The following is a 14,461-nucleotide window of genomic DNA, read 5'->3' on the forward strand; positions in this document are numbered from 1 at the left end:
ATATAATAAAAAAAAAATGTGATGATAAGGCGGATGAGTAAGTTAAATATTGCAAGCCGTCAAGCACTATGACCCAATTAATTTACTATCCCATTCATAGAATTATGTGACCTTTCAAATTATATCCGCTATCGTTTCTAATACCGTAATTCAAGCTCAATTGCACATTATTTTCAAAAAATAAATTTCTTGTCTCCACTTCTGTTCGCAATAATCGAAGTTTTCAGAAAATTCAGAGCACTATTTTTCACTCGCGGCGGTTATTCGTCGGTCATGGTCGGGTGATCACTATGAATTCAGCTTAACTTGATATGTTAGAATACAATATAGCATTTAGAGTGGCGATGAAACGTCACAGCAGTGGGCGTTACCCTGTATGGTTGGAAATTTCGGGTTTGTAAGTGCACTAGTTGGGACTACGTCCCAACTAAAAAAGTGATAAGAAACCTAGGAATATTTGTTGAAAAAGCTTTTAAGCAAAGAAATTCTATCATTTAATTATTTGTTAAAAATTATAATTTTATTTGTTAATACTCATGTAGTCATTAATATAATTTAGTGTCTAAGTATACTGTTAAGTAAAATGTCTTTTTTCTATAAACTATGCATACTATATTAATTTAAGTGATATATATTCTTTCAAAAGATGAATATATTTTAGGGTTACTTTTGATACTTTATAAATTTTCTTTTGTCTCTATGGCGAAAGAGCTATGACACATGAATAATGTTAAAAATACATTGTGTAGTATGCATATTTATTTAATTGTATGCGATGTGCTCATTTTGTTGAAATATCTCATCTTAAATAAACGTATATATGTAAAACGAACATATTAATGACAAAAAGCCATTTTGAACATTATTGTTTATTTATAACATATTATCAGTCTTGCAGTTTCTTTTCGGTAAGGCCGATATATTTATGTTTATATATAACCATTACAAATGAATTAAATATGCATCAATTATATTCTATGTTTCTTGTCTTAGAATGTGGCAAGAATCGTGGATTTATTCAGTACATATATGTATATAACCTATTATTTGATGAATGTATATAATTTCACATAGGTTTAAAACTTTAAAGATTTCTCAAATATATATGTTTTGAATTACATTCATATCAAATGGTACTATACATATATATGTAAGTTAAACACAACATTAATGTATTTGTACTTGAAGAGTTTGTCGTTATGATCTTCTCCGATATTATCATCATGCTATGTTATGTATTTCATATGTATATGCACTGTTCGTTGTCTAGTATTATGCTATTATCATGTCATCGTGGGCTTTAAAGCCTAATATGATTGAAATAAAACTATCTATCTATCTATATTCAACTTAAACACACTGATAATCATTATTCAAACGTGCTGTCCGAAATATGCGCTGTCCGAAATTTCTCTACATTACACTTCTGCCGCGCTGTGGAATATCGAAAAAGTCTGAAGGCAGATGCGAATGAAATTGTGTCAAATACACAAATTTATCAGATTTACATGGAAATGGAAATATTACAACATTCATTGAGGTAAACTGAATTAGAATGAAGATTACTGTATACGAAGTGACTTTTAATTCATTGATTCTTGTTCACAAGATAAAACCATTTGCATTTCGTTACAAAACAAAAAAACGTTGTCAATTTCCACATCATTCGGTTTTCCGTGTAAGTTTTACTTTCTCACCGGCATACAAGTATTACCCAATCTAGATTAGCAATGTTGTTCATATTTGTTTGTACCAAGAAGTGCAAAGTATCGTAAAGTCACATGACGTGACTTACATACCCTATTACAAATAAGAGATCAAAATATTCAGAAATATTACTTAGCGTACTGCGTTTGTAACGTAGTACAAAATATCAATATATAAATACTGAAAAAGCAGCCATTAAACGCACATAACATGTAAATAATTACGTGAGGCTTTAATATTTTACTTTTCCTAAAATCTTAGTACATTTGTCTCATGTTTGATTTTATTGAAATATCTCATATACAGGCATGCAGCTTTAAATAAGAACGATATTTAATACTCTTATGCGGATCCAGAGGAAACGTTTTTATTGTTCTGGTGAATTCCTCCGATAAACAAAAATACTTTATATAAAACACACAATGCAAATTTGGTGTTCCGTCCATTATCAATGATTTGGCATGTATGTTCACCATAATAAGACAATGTGCCATATATAACAAGACCCATAGGTCAGCATAGTCTAATTGAGGGTAAGTTTTTGCATCCGTGTGATTATTACGCTACACCGGTCTAAAAATGTATCCATCAAGGGATTTTGAAATTAGGTACAAATGTTCACCGTCATAAGAGGACAGCTAACGGGCAACATCCAGACACCTACCCTCATTGTAAATGTCACAAGATATCACTGACTGATAGAGGGTTTATTTCGTGTCCGGTCCATCAATCGAAATATCTTTGAAATAATTTTGCACAAATATTAAGCATATTAAGGCAACGGGGTCTTTATTTTCTTTCTCCGTAAAATTACTCAAAAGGTATTAGAGACGTTCTAACGAAACTTTAAATGTTATTAGGTTACAGTATAACAGTTAAAGTGAGTGCACGGCAAAGGGACTATTTCTCCATCTTAAATATATTATCAAAATTATCTCCCATTATCATTTTAAATTAATGTATTTGTTTTGAGTGATATAAATTGCTTAAATGTATTTCTATTGACACATAGAACTGTATAAAAATAGTTATGTAATATATTTCTATAATAATTTATAGATACATGTGCAGATCATTTTCACTAAAAGTCCAGATCCTTACTTTAAACGAAATAATACTATTGTGTGCTACATGCAAATTCTTGTTTTAAATTTGTTTTCAATGAATGGATCGAATCGCAGTCATATTTAAAATGAATATTTTATCAATTAAATCACTGCAGTTTAGTTTGTTTGGGAAATGTTGGATTAGTTACATTTATAACACTGCATGTTTGTTACGTCACTTTTCATCTCATTTTTGCTCAAAAAAAGGAAGTTTGTGGTATTATAAATTCAATATTAATATTCCTGATAGGTTATATGACCGTATTTTAAACGGTTGTTTGCAATATCACCCTCGCCTAGCAGTTTGTGTTATATTTTCAAACAGCCGTTTATATAGGGCCATATAAACTGTCAAAAAAACTTTATAACTAATACTATACACGACCACCTGAGATGGTTATAAAACACTACTTGATCAAATACATTTCATAATTACTTCCCTTTAACAGTTGATATCAGCAAAATACGATGAATAAATACAATTTAATACAGTAATGTTCTTTCTGTTTATACTAAATATCGTGCATTTATTGCTGTAAAACCGCAATCTACCATATCAAAATGTCATGGGAAAAGAACAAACAAAATCCATCTATTTGAATACAAATGTATATAAGTAACAAACATAACATAAAATAGATAGACATATTTCTAAAATCTATTTCGGCACATAATATAACAGACCATTTGTTTTAAGTCAAAACGTTTTAAAGATCCTGTAAGACAACTTTTTAAGGTTTTATTTCATAAATATGATGCTCAAATTAAGATTTGTCAATATTGTAAGTTCCAATAAGCATTATTTATAGAGATATTACCGAATTTTACATTACATGTAAATAAAGGGAGGTAATAAGTAATTTAATTTATTTTCTATAAATTCTAAGTCAAATTTTCCAATAAGAAATGAATGCATATAATTTATTGATTAAATATATGTGCACAAATATTTGCAGTACACATTTTACATATTCTTCGATGTTTGAAAATTGTTCTACTTGCATAATTATATACAAATATAACTCTTTGCAAGTGTGGTATACACACAGTAACAATATCATTCACAAAACATACAGGATCTTTACAGTTACATTAATATAGTGCAACATATTTATATAACTATACAAAATTTACATGGCATGGTATTAGGTTGTAAATTGGTAAACACGTCAAAATAAAAGTGACTTGTTACTAGTTATATTACTAAATATATAATTATATTATATAAAACTGTTAAAAGGCAATATTCTTTTATCGGCTTCTCAACCCGGGGATGGTGATTTAGAACACAGTATAGGTCATTTGGCGACGTTCCAGCTTTACTGGTGGAGGAAGACTTCAGGTGACCCTCCGTGCATTTTTTCAGGCATGAACGGGCACAACAAAATATTGAATAAATAAACTCACACTCACACTAAAGTCTTCAGTAATTTCATATTATAAACAAAACTGATAACATGTGACCAATACATCTTCATAAAATTAAAATCAGAAATCTTAATGCACCTATCCCTACAAATGTTTATTTTGTATTCAATGAACATGACAACATGTTTTATTCTTCAAACTCAAGTACTTTTAATGTAGTTGACCCGTACGTTATCACAATGAGCGTGTTTTTATGTTTATTGTAGCACATGTTTAAAGGCTTCTTTAAACCACAGTTTGCCGCTACTAACTCTCCTTTACAGTTCCCATCTTTGTTGAACATCACAACATTGTGGGAATAGTATCCGCATACAAACACGGTACCATCATCAGCTACACATACACCTTTAGAATTCTTCAATCTACTATCACGCAGTTCCCTCATCACTGTACCATCTTTATTAAGACATACAGCACCATCAGACCAATCTGTAACGATCACCTTATCACCAGTGACAGACATATGTTGGGTACTGGACTTAAATATCCTGTTACCATCGTGATTTTTATCAAGAGATTTGATCAAAGTACCTGCAGTATTATATATGTTAATACCACCACCAGTAGATACCCAAAGTCCACCATCACAATATGTCAATCCATAATAAATCCCGCCTGATATTGAAAAGCATCTGGTTTTAGACAGAGATGATTCAACAGATACAAACTGGACTGTGTTATTGGTCATTTTAATTGCAACTTCATTGCTGCTGATACAACATATACCAGTGGGACCGGCATCTAATTCGCAACTGTCTTTGACGTTGTAGTTAAGGTCAAGCATTTTAACATTCCTGTTTGTTTGATCCGTTAGCACGATTCTTCCGTCTGATAGTTGACATATATCAGAGATATTACATGCACTTTTATCATTGTTAAGTTTTACATTGATATCTTTCATTGCCTTCAGTTTGTATTGCTTTGGTTTTGTCAGTTGCTTGCCTTCTTGAACAAGACCAAACGAATCAACTGATGAAACAAATTCTGCTAATGCATTATTAGCTGTAAAACTGATTGAACATATTCCTTTAGAATCGGTTTGTGTATTTAATTCTCTGGCATTTGTAATAGTCTTCTTTGTCAGTTTAATGTGAATGAATTGCTGCTCTGGATTAAGACTATCAATTGATTTCAGGTGTTGTAAACCCTCCTTCAAAGACTCAATCATATTAGATGATGTGCTAATTTCAGACTCAAGTCCTAATTTCATCATGTCATACTTTTTGGTTACAGATTGCTTTGCCTCTTGTTTCAATTTTCTGATGTGATGTATCATCTTTTCCTCAATATCATCTAATGTCCTGTCTATGTTGATCCTTTCCTCCTCAAGTGAAGCCAAATTGTGCTTTTGTTTCTCTGTGGCACTTATTAAGGTTTCCTTAGCTGTCGCTATTTCACCAGATATGTGATTAATCTCGGTCTGATTTACACTGGACGTTAACTTGGATTCAATTTTGTCTACCTGTTCACAAACTCTGAAATTATAATGATTTAATGATTATTAATTATTTCTTTTAATGATACATTTCATGCATCAGCATACAAAAGTGTGTCTGTATACTATACACCAGGACTTCGAGTTCTCTTGATTGTATCAATCACACAAGGGTTTTCTCGATTTTATATTATGTATTTAGAGAGAGTGGTAAAAATAACTCCTTGTGGTCAATCCATAAAAGCTGCTTAATGTTGAAAATATGTTGAAGATATTTGTTTGTTTTAAGTGAATATGCGATATATCTCACTGAAAAGTGTATAAACTGTATTTTTTAGTTAATGTGCTATATGAACATATATATAAATGTATATTCACGTTCCGCACACACTTGTTTTTATTGTAAAGAAAATTCAGCGCTCTCAGACGGTTTTATATTAAAATACGCTCGTGAATATCATAGTGCAAACCGTTCAGCGGCTACAAGAAACAACACTACATGCACACAAAGTATATGCGAGATTTTGATCATCATTTTGTGTAACAATTAAATATTTCTAAGTGAAATAGTGATATTTTAATATTTGCCATACAAAAAACAGCCAATACAGGTAGTACTATGTACAATTATCAATCATACAAGTGTTTCAGTACAAAAATGTTCAGCATCATTGTCTTTCACGGAAAATCCAGTTTTTCACTGGTAAGCGTAAAATAAAAACTGATAAATGAGTCCTTAATGAGTCGTGAAATATTATCTCGACAATACAGTTTATCGCGAAAATAAATAACAATACAATAAAATTTCTGACAGGTTATATGGCGCTTAATAAACGACTATATTACAAACAAATGTATACATACGACATTTAGTCACGTCCTAAACATCTATGTTCTTTATACATGACCAGGTTACTTACAAACCTGTACTTGATAACGTCTTCTTACTTGTAATATTCTTAATAATCATATTCTTACATGATTATGTCCCTTACAAACATGTACTTGATCATATCATTTACATTTATGTTCCTACTTGAAATATCCTATACTTCCATGTTCCTATTTGGTCACCTCCCTTATAAACATGTACATGTACCTAATCATGTCCTGTATATGCATGTTCTCACATTATACAATAAATTACATCCTATATATCCATGTTTTTACTTAAACTTATCCAGAACATGACTAGGGCATACTATATACAATCATGAATGTCCCATACAGATGGAAATATTATATATGTACTATAATATGTGAATTTTAATTCTCCATTTCAATGGTGTAATTATAACGATTTTACTTGTAATTATGATATTAACATATACAAAGTCTCTTATAACTCTGTAGAGAGTGACAATGTGTCTTCTTTTTAATTATGCTTTTTATGTATGATATGTTGTATATACTGTATCACATTGATGAGACTATAATAAAGAATAAAATAAAATAAATACGACTATATGACCTTTTCTAGAAATAATAATTACGGATTTAAATTACAAAGTGCAGTATTATAAAACTTGATATCAAACAAGAGCCACCGACGAGCGGGAGCAACGCTTGACTTTTTTACTTTTCCTAAATGCAAAATAATAAAAGGTTTACACTAACCTTTTAAAAGAAAAAAACAAAAAAATCGTTGTTCCATTTTTAATTAAATTAAGTCGATCTAGTATGTCCAAGTATGAATCATTTCCATAAATAAACAACAAAGTTAAGAAAATATTAGCACATTCTATCATTTGACAATGACGGTGAAGAACAAGGTCAAGACACATTAAAATTATTCAGCATGACTGTCTTGTCACAAGCGATGTTTTGTCCACGTATGAATTAAATCCGTAAATAAATAAATAAACATTATAACAACTTTCGAAATTCAATAATTTGTCTTTGACGGTAAATGTAATTTAAAGCTCAAAGCCAAGGTCAGTTAAATATTTTAGAAGGACATGACGAAAGGGTTATTTTGCCAAAAGTAAGAAGAAAATGCATATCTTAATTACAAGGTTACAGTCAATTATAGAAGAATTTCAATAATTTGACTTTGACGGTCATGGTCATTTTAAGCTCAAAGAGAAAGTCAGTAAAATATATTAGAAGGACATGACGTAAGGGTTATTTTGCCCGAGTATGAAGATAATACATTTCTTAACTACAAAGTAACAGCCAATTACTAGTATAGCAGAATTTAGTAAATTTAGAAGTAAATCCATTTATAAATAAATTTATAGTCAGTCAAGATCACATCTTAACTATTCAATATGCTTGTCAATATATAAATCTTATCCGTACGGACATATCGAAATTATGACAATTTGAACAAAATTCATTTTATAAACTCAAGTCCAAAGTCATTAATAAGTAAAGATCAATTTTAGTTTGATCGCATCCTAAACATTGTTGTATTTAAATATAAATTTAATCCATTCATTAATAAATAAGCGACAGTTATAGTCTGATTTTATTGACCTGTCAATTATGAATACATTATAGTACTCAACTAAAAATTCGATACCACTTCGGTTCTGTTCGTATAGATTCAAGAATTAATTTGGAGTATATGACTAATGTTTTGAAAAGGCACACTATCTGAATGTTTATGTTCTGGTTATATCCGCAATAGCACAGTCGGTTGAGTGATTACCTCATATATTAGAGGTCTATGGTTCGATTCATACATTTGCAATTGATTTTAGACCCATTATTTATTTTTGAGAATAGGGCTTGCAAAATAGTCTAAACGGATATGGAACAATTTAGAAACACAGATTTGTTTGTTTTGTATTAAATTTTATGGCATTGAAATGAAATTTATTTATTTATTTAAATTTTAATTCTTAAACAATGCTATTTAAAAAAGTATATTGTCTTTGCCACAATAAGTGCAAAACATATTAAAAAAAAAACAACCATCCCTCCAATAATGTGGAAAATATAAATAAGAAAAAAGCATAGACAAACGCGGTCTAGATCTAACAACAGGTGGGACATTTTGAAGTTATAAACCGGTAGTTTACCATATTGCGCTATAACGGTCCGTATAACTATTTCATAGAAACTATTAAATTCAATCAATTCTTACTGAGTACATCTCACGAATTTTTACGATCATTTATCAAAGATTAATATATTGTGTGCATTGACCGTGTAATCAGTATGCAATTGACAGGTTAATAAAATCACAAAATAGAATAAACCATAAATATGAAGTAACGCCACGAAAGCATGCAGCCAAAATTTTAAATGTAATAATATTTAGGCACAAATCTTTTTTTTTTTTCATTCTAAGTTAAAATACCCTAAATTGCTTAAACTATTCAATGTTAACACAAACCATTTCAATTTTTATATTGTGTGATTTTAATACATTTATGATTGAAAAAAATATTTACTTATTACATATCTTAACATTATTTTTGTAAACATTTTTTTGCCATTACCTGACAAGAATTATATTGTAGTGTGTGATATCATGATCATGTGACGTGATTATTCATGTACAAGTGTAAAACATATGTTCTGTTTTGTCTGTTCTGTAAAATTTGAGTTGATTGAGTATAACTGCTGGGGAGATAATAACCGGAAATGAAAAAAATAATATTTTCTTCAAAGTTCAAGAGAGGTTTCTCTGTCAAAAATCATCAAACCATGACCAAATTCAAACTTGACCTGTGTATTCCTATGTCATATCCATATATTTAATTTTAGTTAAAATGCGTGCAACTGTTGTGAATGTGTACAAGTGTTGGAGAGATATTGAAAGGAAACTGAAAATTTCTTATTAATTTCCAACATGACAAAGTTAAAGGGGGCATAAATCATCAAACAATGATCAAATTCAAACTCGACACGAGCATTCTTGACGTATCTTTAGTACAAATGTTTTCAAGAGAGATAATGAAATGAACGGAAACTGAATATGTCTTTAAGGGGCATCGCTCTGTCAAAATAACGACTGGGAATAAATGTGAGAGACAAGCGTGATAGATATGTTGACGGTGAAAGCGGCTCTAGAATGGTCGAGTTGATGACCAAATTAAAATTTTACCTGCATTTTTCTGTGATTTATTCATATGTCAAATATGAGTTGAATGCGTACAACTGTTGCCAAGATAATGAACGGAAAGTGGTGATGACGGACATGACTATAACAATAACCTTTTTCTTGGAAAAGAAGTCGAGCTAAAAATACCCGAGTTCTATGATTTAAAAAAAACCTCTTAATAGATATATACTAAGCGTCAAAGCTGCTGAAGTTAAAAAAACACTAAACACCAAATAACAGATTCATAATAATTTGTGTCAAGTTCAACCACGACTGTGGGAGGTTATACCAGATTCGTACTTTACGTTCTTTATATAAAAGAAGACTCTGCTACTTAAAAAAGAACCTTAAAAATCTCAATGATCTCATCAAGCCAAACTATCCACTCCTTTCTTAATCTGCACATTTCTAGAGCCGCTTTCACCGTCAACATATCTGTCACGTTTGTTTCTCACATGTATTCCCAGTCGTTAGTCATAGATGATTTCCGTCTTATTTACTTAAGTTTTTGTCAGCTAATTTTAAGCCTAAAAATATGAAATTCGTATGTTCACAAATTTTAGTAAAACACCTTTCTATCAATAGATCCGCCGTAAGTTAAACATACAAACCCTAATCGAAAGTACGTTAGCAAATCCGTAATAAATCTTTATTATAATTAAATTAGTTACCTATGATCTGTTGCTATGCACATGGCGCAATAAACCATATCATGTTTTCTGCAAAACATCTCTATATCTCGGTCCGGATGATAGAGGCATTTGGTTTTAACAACAGCAAGACTGTGTTTGGCATCTTTTTTATCAACCAACTTGTGTGTTTTTGTTGCCTTTTGCCACGTATGCTGACTTGTACATCTTGTACAGAGATACTCTTCACACTCATGACAATATTTTACAGCTTCTTCATTGATATTGCCCTCGCCGCAAGGTGTGCAAGAGTTTTCAGCACAGACATCAGAGCCATCTGTAAACGACGGAAAGGAACTCCCTTCGGCCATTCTGCAATATAACAAGTTGTTCATATGTATATGTTATAATTTGTAGCCACTGTCACACAAATAACATTTGAAAATGCTTCCTTCCGTAAATTTAAAGAATAATTTAAAATTTATCTATTTACAGGCTCTCCTGAACAATATATGTCACGGAAATAATATGTAACACGAATGAAATATCATGTGCTTGAAACTGATATTGTACACAAAATGTGACATATACAAGCGGGTTTTATATGTACACATTGTGCAGACTCAGTTAATGATAATAATAATAATTACATTGTATTATTGTATTACATTTATACATTGCAATGTTGATGAATTCTTTGAGAGTTATTTCAATTTGTTATTTATTGAATTAAGTTCAGAAACATTCGCCCCCAATATTTATGATAATTAAACATTCACTTTTAGTTTATTTTTATTTTTATTTAACTAAATCCATAAAAGTCAGCTAAATAAATGGTCATAATTAAAATATGGAAATATATTGACTTGTTGTAATGACGGTTGCAATAATGATATTGTTGTTGATGACGATGATAATAATAGAAATAATAATAATAATATTAATAATAGAAATAATAATAATCATAATAATAATAATAATAATTATGATCATCATCATTATTATTATTTTGGTATGTTTATTGATCGGATGGTGATGAAAATGATGTAGGTCGTAGTACTACTGCTCCCTTGTTAAATGTAAGACGTGTAAATAAAGAAATATTTATGTTAACGATGGTGTTGTGATGAAAAGATGTTTGTTTATTGTGATAATAAGTATGTGGCTGATGTTTAAAATGATGATGGCGATGAGTACAGGTACGTTGAGTGTAACAAAGATGATGAAAATGACCATAATGATGTTTCTCATAATGATGATATTCGCCTTAATAATTGAAATAATTATTTTCTTGAATATCATGATGATATTGATGATGATATGTATGTCGGACCGTTGACTGAGATAATGATAACTGTGATAATGATGTTGATAATGGTTAGTAAACGTTTGCTCCTTGTGTAGATTATGATCGTTTTTCAACGAGCTAAAGCATGTTCTATATGGATTTTTGATGATGGTGATAATCACGGTTTATGATTTGTGCATTTTTTCATTACGTTACATAATACCTTATGTGACTTATACGTTGATTTTTTATCTGTCTTATGAGCAGACCAAATGTCACATAAAGCGCTCGAATATATCACATACGTGCTACATATTCGATCCCGCTAACCTAATTGTGTAATCTGATGAAATGTGTTAACAGATTTATCAAATGACATTTGAGTTACATTATATTTTTTATATCATGATAACCACTAATTAAATAAGATATATACACAAGTAAAATATAACATAAAAATAATGAAATACAACACTTTCACATTACATTTTATTGATTATTATATAGAATAAATATCAATTTATTTTGTTTCAAACATTGTTTTTTTTTAAATCATCAAATGAACCATCTATACAACGTTACTAGCGTATCAAATGATAATTCAGCAATCGAACATACTTAAGATTGGCATTTATTTAAAACAATGTAAAGATTACATATTTACGCAGTTTATATGTGATGGTATAACAAGAAAGAAGTAAATACTGCCATCAAAATAGTTGTTGTATATACAATCTACCGGTGCGATCACTACCTTGATAAATGCATTAAAGCTGCATGTATCCAGATGAGCCAACATATTTCATTTGAAACATTCATTTTTTCAGTCTTTTTTATTAAAATATTTTAATGCGTTATTGACGCAGTAAAGGCTATTTTTTAATATTTTGACCTCATGTTGGTAAATTTACATGGGTTGTGAGTGCTGTTTGTAATGGTTAATTGCTTCCTGTTGGTTACTTATAATGCACGATGTATTTTTGTTTAGATATATTTTTTTCATTACAATTATCATGAATCTGAAAGCGTGATGCTTTAAAGATTCAACTTCTTTGCCCGACGATAAAAAAGGACATATTCTAAACTTAGCAATAGAACATACAAAACAGTTGAGATTAAAAATGAATGAAATGCGTTTTTTAACATAGGCGATTCCAATACCGATGGGAAGTACTATTTTTCTGTTATATCAATAGTACATAATTAATTTTATACCGCCTAGTAGTATATAGGTATGATGATCTCCCGACACACAGGACGTTGTTGGTTCGAGTTTTAGACCGATCATTTTTGGCTGAAGCAACCTACATAAAAACATAATATAAAATGCTGAATATATAAATTTGTTTCTTATATTTCTTGTGTTCGCTTAATAGATACGCTCTCCATAAGTATTTCAATAAAAATTGACGTCCAGACAACCTAACACTATTCTTGGTTCTTTTAAAGGATTGTCCTGTTCTTTGCAAGTATCTGGAAACTTCTCCAGATAATTCAGAGGCGGGGCAATTGATTGTATACAATATGTATATAATCATAATAACGCACACGCACCTAGCCAATGGATATATTTAACAAACATTTAATTAACTGATTATTAACCTATGAGCTTAGCAGGTGTTATTGCGGGGCTGAATTTGTTTCTTTAAAATGGTCAAGGAAAAGTTCATAACGGCGGTAAAGTTCATTTCTAATAAAATATCACCAAAGTATAAACTATGTTTAAACTGTTTTATCTTTAAAAGAGGTTAAGACATTTATCGAAAACGTATGCAGCGTACAAAAATATAATTTGGTATGTATGTCGCATTCCTAAACAAGGTTCATACACGTAGCTGAGCTTCCTATAGGCCATGCTATCATCGGCCTACACATACATGTTTCCAAAATATTGACAACGCAAAAAAAATCATGGGGCTTGAAATCGGCCTACTCACAAGTTAAGATCAAGATACGTCCCTGAAATACAATTTATCTTGACTGTTTGTGTTCTCTCTACATTAGCCCATTCTATCGTTTACTTAATAACAACTTATTTACTTTTCACGGTCATGTTGCGACTTGTTTATCTACTAGTGTATCCAAGATAAAGATCGATTTAAACATATTTTTAATAACCTGGCTACTTTAGGCATTATGAAAATTGTATGGTCAACATTTACGAAATAGCAACATATTTAATGTCAGTTCTTCTGATTATTAATTATGTCAAGTATTAACCGATGTGGTAAAAATCAATATCATAAATTTAAACAATGCTTTTTTAAAGTTATTATGAAAAGAAATAGTTATTTTAATGGCTGTAAAACATTGTTCAAAACATAACAACTTCTGCTGCTATAAAGTTCAGCTTGAAATATCTTACCTTATTTAACTCTTAAGTAAAACTCCATAAAAGAAACATGAATCTTTTAACAAATTTGATCCTACTTTCGTTTTCGTTTACCCGGTGTCTCGTGTAATTTCTAATCGTAACATTCACATATTCATTCTAGTATGAAAATGCGGCTTTGTACTGCAAAATGTATACACGTGTAGAAGAAGTGTAAATTAAAGTCAAGACAAGTTATTATTTAAGCTGGTACATTGCTGCCTATTGATGTTTACCATCCATTTATTTAATATAAAACTATTCTATTATAAATTTGATTTGATGTAATTGATATCTTTTTATTCTTAATGATTTAATTTATAACTGCATTAATTATCAATCAAACAGACTAAATTTAAATGTCAAAAAACTAAACAAAAACAACAACATGTCGGATACTAGACAAGCATCCCGCATCATATAGGTCACCAACATAATTATCA

General features: G+C 30.2%; 1 protein-coding gene across 1 annotated transcript; it reads right to left on the bottom strand.

Moving 5' to 3' along the window:
- Positions 1-3,406: 3,406 nt before the first annotated feature.
- Positions 3,407-14,116, bottom strand: LOC132753213 (uncharacterized). Its single transcript, XM_060743657.1, has 3 exons — positions 14,013-14,116; positions 10,402-10,731; positions 3,407-5,716 (listed from the first exon to the last, which is right to left on the bottom strand). The coding sequence occupies exons 2-3, from the start codon at positions 10,728-10,730 to the stop codon at positions 4,369-4,371; spliced, it is 1,677 nt and encodes a 558-aa protein (XP_060599640.1). The 5' UTR covers position 10,731; positions 14,013-14,116; the 3' UTR covers positions 3,407-4,368.
- Between the last annotated feature and the right edge of the window lie 345 nt (positions 14,117-14,461).

The sequence above is a fragment of the Ruditapes philippinarum genome, unplaced genomic scaffold (assembly GCF_026571515.1).
Source record: "Ruditapes philippinarum isolate M1 unplaced genomic scaffold, ASM2657151v2 ctg1081_1_1_1_1, whole genome shotgun sequence".
NCBI lineage: Eukaryota > Metazoa > Mollusca > Bivalvia > Venerida > Veneridae > Ruditapes > Ruditapes philippinarum.

Coding starts and splice junctions, on each gene's coding strand:
- LOC132753213 (XM_060743657.1), bottom strand. CDS start 10,730: ATGGCCGAAGGGAGTTCCTTTCCGTCGTTTACAGATGGCTCTGATGTC. Junction 5,717..10,401: donor TGCATAGCAACAGATCATAG/GTAACTAATTTA, acceptor TTATAATTTCAG/AGTTTGTGAACAGGTAGACA.